This window comes from Eurypyga helias, unplaced genomic scaffold (genome assembly GCF_000690775.1).
Source record: "Eurypyga helias isolate BGI_N326 unplaced genomic scaffold, ASM69077v1 scaffold38616, whole genome shotgun sequence".
NCBI classification, from domain to species: Eukaryota; Metazoa; Chordata; class Aves; order Eurypygiformes; family Eurypygidae; genus Eurypyga; species Eurypyga helias.
The window spans coordinates 1-5,864 of record NW_010256660.1 but is presented as its reverse complement, the minus strand read 5'-3'; the positions used below and the strand labels follow the sequence as shown (position 1 = coordinate 5,864).

Genomic DNA, 5,864 nt, shown 5'->3' with positions numbered 1-5,864 from the left:
CTGAAACCCGCGGTTAACTCTCAGGACAGGCCTAGACCTTCGCCCATTCGGCCAAGTGCAGGAAATGTTTTAACTAGACATGGGCAAAAAGTTGCCAACTGTAGTCCTGGTTGGTACACTTCAAGGAAAAAATCATTACTTTGCTGTACAACACACAGCTAGGAATTTTCTTTTTACTGCACTGAAAATGGGTCAGCTGCCTGATTTGGCACTTAGAAGTGCAGTGAAATGGTGCAAAATCAATCTTATTTTCTCCTCATTCTATAACTAAGTGAAAACAGGGCAGGAAAGAATTTAAAAAGGAGAAAATACATTATCAGCTATACTGAGACTATGCTGAATTTACTGTCTTGAACTCTGCAATACTGCATTCCAATCCCAGCAATCAGAGCAGGTGACTGATGTAAAACCATGAAGGAACACAAGTCTTGTTTAAAGGCTGTATATAAACAGAGCAGAGCCAGCTCTTGCATGCCCCACAGTTTCAAATTAAAAAGCAAAAAACTTTGAAAAGAACTTAGAGATACCAGATAGTCTTAAAATTCACCCCTCTGGATTTAAAGGTTTGTAATAGAAAGCATCATGCTAAAGAGAACCCAAAAGATAACCAGTGCATTTTGACTGTGTAAACTTCAATACACCGAGACCGAAATTGCTGCTACGCACGAACTATTAAGTATTGTTCTAAACCGGGTATTTAAGACAACTGAAATTTGGTTCAAGATGGTGAGACAAGTTGAGGTTATAGCTGGACAACCCCTCTTCAATCCAGAGCTTTTCCTCTAAGAATAGAAGGCAAGGTGCTTTTACGTATTTCCATCTTTATTTAATGTGTACTTTGTTAATTTTCTCTAAAGATTTTCATTCATTTTCTCTAGTAAACCCATTCAGTTCTGTAAGCAGGACTCAAGACGGGGCAGGTTGTGCATCTCTTGAAATAACATCCAGGAAAAGGTGGATTTTATGCATCAACATTTCAGTATGCATCAGTAGTTTTTCTAGACTGCTTTACATACATAAATAGAGCACATCAAAGTACTGTTTCTGTCTACATGTTTCTATTTGGACTCCAACCGCCATTTGCACAAACCTCATTCTGGGAGAGAGAGGCTTTCTTCACCTGCAGAATTTCATCAGGTACCACTGACCTGCAGTTCTGATGCGTACAGGGGATTACACAAAACGCAGAGCTCCCTCGCAGCTACTATATTAAACTCTATTCCAACTACAACGTTTGATAATGTTACCAAAGTGATGTTTGCATTTTGGAAGGGACTTGGATTGCAAGTAGTCCACTCTTCTAGACTTCGCAGCTTCCTGGAAAGAAACAAACAGCTCACTGAAGCGTAAGAAACATACTCACACTTGGTTTGCTTTGGTTGAACCAAGATGAATGAGAGTCATAACGGTAGTATAACCATGAAGCAGGTCATCCTTTATGTCATTACACTCTCTTAATACGAAATTCCCAGTAACTATTCGATCACATCCTATTTCCCCATGTCCAAAAAAGCCAAAGAGGGGAACGTTTGGAAAAAACTTCCTAAATGCATCTGCTTCCATATTCCTTTTGGTTTTATAATGCCGATATCCTCTGCCAACACATGCAAACATGAAGCCAATGGTGTTATGCTCGGGGATGTTTGCTGCTTTGAGACGCTGCATGGCGGCTTCTGCTGTCCTCTCATCAGCGACATCCTGGTCTAACAGGACAGTGGCACTCTGGATCTGGGGGCCGCTGAAAGCCAGCCCAACCACACCGCAGGCATCGCCGGGCTGGGCATTGTTACTGAAAGGCAACAGGCACGGAGTTAGAGAACCCTCCAGAAAGGCCACTTCCAACCTCAATAAACTGCTGCGGCAGTAGATTTCAGAGCAGACCAACATCCTAGTGATTTTGAAAGCCACCCATAGTTAAAAAACAAACCAAAGCCTTCAAATTTTAGCAACCTTCAACAGGGAAAAACTTTCACGTCCATTGCCAGGGATCAAGCATATGCCTACCTTTCAATACATGCCAAACTGAGCGGTTTGTGTACGTCACAGCTCTGTAATTCCAACTATTAGTTAAACCTAAGGCAAGCAAAGATACCGAGCATTTACATATCAACCCAGGGCAGCAGTCAAAGGGCTTCAGGCTCACGTTGCTTTAAGTTTCCCTGGTGGGCCAGGGCACGTTGGTTTTACTTATGCTTTATTAGCAATAATTTAATATATGGTCAGCTCTCCTATCAGGAGTAATGGCGCAGCTGGCATACAGCAGATGCAAGAAAAACGTTGGTATTACTGTGGAGTCCAGACCTGCGCTGGCAGAGGAGCCGGCAGCAATGTCTGCACCACGCACCCCAGCACCAGAAGCTCCAGGGAGAAGGCACCAGCCCTGCGAGTCAGACAGCACAAAGAGCTCTCCCTATGCAGCAAAGCAGCCGGAGCAACCGGAGCTTAAATCTGCGCTGCAGGGATCCTGGTGGAGGGAAGGGGTTTAAACTAGATGAGATCTAGCCTGGTCCCGTGAGAGCCACCTCCTTCAGCAGCGGCAGCACGTTAGGTGTGCTCCTGGGGCACAGTCTTGTGTGTTCAGCTACAGCACTGTCATGTGAACCAAATGAGGCTGGTAAGAGAAACTAAATGGTCCCTGTCACAGTGAGGGGCAGTTTATCTGCAAGCCAGTGAGTAAACACAGACTGCTATAATAAACAAATACAGGGCATCTAAAGCTGGAAATCTCCTTCGCAGCGGGTTTCCAAAATCTGATTTGTAAAAGTCATGCAAAGCTTCCTGCTTTTCTGGCTAGATCACAGTGTAGCAGTTAGACTTTATTCTCTTTTTAAAAAAAAAAAAAATCATCATTCTACTCCTGTTAATGGGCATTTCTAATAAGATAACTAAAAGACTGTGACTTCTGCAATGTTTCTCCCTTTTAAAATCTTCTTTACACTTCGCCTTGAAAGAGATACCTACTTCTCAGAGGTCAGTGATGTAAAGCTCTCCACCTGTCCCCCAGCCAGGATGATACTTTTCTCATTCAAAGGATTGACTATTTGATGAAGAAACCGAGTCGCTCCAGACTTCCAGGAGTTGTAGCCAAACAGAAGAACCACCCGCAGATCTGGGTTATTCTTCAGACCTACAAACAAAACCACAAACACCGATCCTCCTACTTATTAAATCCTGTTCCCTGAAGTCCAACCATCCTGGTCTCTCCCCAAATAATACATCACACCTTCAGTGGGCTGCATTCCCCACATAAGTGAGAGTTTCTGAAAAGAACCTAGCAAGGAAAAGATGACTGCATATTTGTTTCCTCCAGCTTTCAACTTCTTCAGCAAAGCATCTGAGTTTTACCACAGTCTCTGAAGGAACAGCTCTTCAGTTTTACTTTACAGCCTTAATTGTCCTTTGCAGATAAGAGGTGAGCACAGAAGTTATTCAGCAAAGAACCACAATGCAGTAAATAGCTTTGCCTGAAAATTAAATACATTACACATGTCAGCCAGTTGCTTATCCCAAGGCAGAAACTCTCAGGTTCCTAGAAGACTCCAGAAACCCTCACTGTTACTCTTCATAAATGATCTGCCCAGCTGAGGACGCAACATAAGCGCAAACTGTATTTACTGCAATATGCTGCCTTCTGTTCTACTATCCCTTGCTACATCACATGACACAGGATCTACGTGTAAAGATATTTTGGAGAAGAAAAGCAGAAAGGCAGATCCTCCCAGCTCGTTTCTAAACTGTAGTGATGGGAATCATTCCTAATGGCACAAATTCATTTATCATGGTTTTTAACCAATTAAAGGTTGCTCAAAACCTAACAGCTCCCTCTGAAGAGCTTCACTTAGAGGTTAACTGAGGTAATCTGAGATCAGTACTCAGGATAACTTAATACTCCAGAGAATGGGAAGAGTAGAGATGCACAATTACCAGCTGCAGCCCTAGAGAGCCACAGCATCCTCTACAACTGAATTAGCACAGAACCTGTTGCTTCCACTGGCACCTATGAGAGCAATACAACACTTCACAAAAGCCCAAATAAAGGGGAGAACAAGGACATACCTGCTTCAGCAAATTTACTTTCATCAAAGACCCTGTTCTTTGAGTCTTTTGAAAAGTGGAAGGTATGGATTTTCACCCCATCAATTTTGGGAAACAACAGAGCAAACCCAGCTTCGCCCTCTTCGATTTCTTGAGGTTGGTTGCTGCTTGAACCCATAGGGGTAACTACAAAGATACAAAACCACACATCTTGTTGTTCAGTGACTCTAATACTTCCGTCTACACTGTAACACAGATTAAGAGGCAGAACAGCTTAGCTTAGATGATGTAAAACATGGTAGTTCATTTCCATAATGATGTATCTAATTGACAACTGGTGTGCTTTTTTTGTCCATGTTTTGGTAAGATGAAGCATGTAGGAGACCCGCTGGCTACAGAACATGCTGCAGCCACTTTGGGCATGGAGACATGGATAGATTTGGACATCTCCTCCCAGCCACACCAAGTTGGGATCAGTTGGAAAACAAGCACTGTGCGATACAGCTGTCTCCAGCCTTCCTGCCAACTTCTGCAAACATACTCGGATTTTTAAGGACCACAACTGAAACGGGGAAAGGTGTTATACAAGTATGCGATGAGAGTGTAAAGCAAACTTACACAACTGTTGAGAGTGTATTATTGAACTGCACTAGTTGCAACAATCAAATACCCTACTTAGGCTGTGGGAAAAGAATTTAAGGCAGGAAATGCGCATACTGAGAATGTCCTGTACAATCAGTCACAACATGGCTCTGAAAATAATAAGTAAATGTAAGAAACATTCAATAATTACATTAAAGCGTCGGGGAAAAAACTGCAATAAGCTACTTCCTCAATTAAATCAACCCTTTCAACTATAACTGCATCACGAGATAAGAATTTCAGCTCCACCTGACTTAGCAATGACACTGCGAACTCCTTAAATTTAAGCTAGTGCTAAACAAGGCGAGAGAACATGGTAATTGCTGTGAGAACTCTGCTATCAGCCCACAGGACTATGCTTTCAAACACGTACGAAGCTGCGCAACAGGAACCAGAAAAGATGTGCGATACACTGGACACCTTCAAGCTGATTTCTCACAAAAGCACAAGTTTTTCTCCTACCTACAATCCCTGGGGTGACCAGTCCGAGAACCTGACATCGCTTTGGCAACAATTTTTCGAGTGCAATTGCTGTTTCTTTACTGTTTCTTTTCCTGGCTGTTAAAAAAAAAAGGGGGGGAGGAAAAACAAAAGAAGAAGAGAGAAGTGAAGATTAGCTGTTCCGAACGGTACTGAACAAACCTTGCAGTCGATCCCGCCCTATTTACCCAATGCTGGCCATCAGCAGGTACCCTGTTAACAACCTGACACCCCGGTACTGGTCAGTGAGGGCACCAGACTGCTGGCAGGCAAACAGCATCTACACCCTCCCGAGAGCAGGAAAGGAATGCATCTGTGCAAAACGATGTACACCTGCGAACCCCGTTTCCTCCCCGAACGTAAAGCTATAGGGTGACGCTTCTCGCGAAATGTTTACTGTCCCCCGACATTCAAGCTCAGCGAATCCCCTCTCAGCTGCCTTTCCTCTTGGCGCTGTACCTGCATCCCGGGTACTCCCTGACGGGGAGCGGGCTGGCCCGAGGTTTACCTTTCTTCTGCTCGTGACACTCCTCGTGCCCGCTGAACGTCTCCGCGTCCGCTATGTAGAGCACCGTTTGCGGCAGCACGTGCACCCTCTGTGAAAAGAGGGGAGAAGCAGCGGGCCCGCGCTACCGCACCGCTCCCGCCCGGCCCCGCTCCGCCGGCGGGAGGCTCCCGGAGCAGAGGGCACCGAGGAAAACCCTCCT

General features: G+C 44.5%; 1 protein-coding gene across 1 annotated transcript; it reads right to left on the bottom strand.

Annotated features, from left to right (window-relative positions):
* Positions 1 to 1,091: 1,091 nt before the first annotated feature.
* FBXO22 (F-box protein 22) lies at positions 1,092 to 5,753 on the bottom strand (the record flags this gene model as incomplete). Its single annotated transcript, XM_010153744.1, has 5 exons — positions 1,092 to 1,789; positions 2,962 to 3,127; positions 4,057 to 4,221; positions 5,140 to 5,235; positions 5,666 to 5,753. Coding segments are annotated over 5 exons (945 nt in total), but the record flags the coding sequence as incomplete, so codon positions are not given.
* Between the last annotated feature and the right edge of the window lie 111 nt (positions 5,754 to 5,864).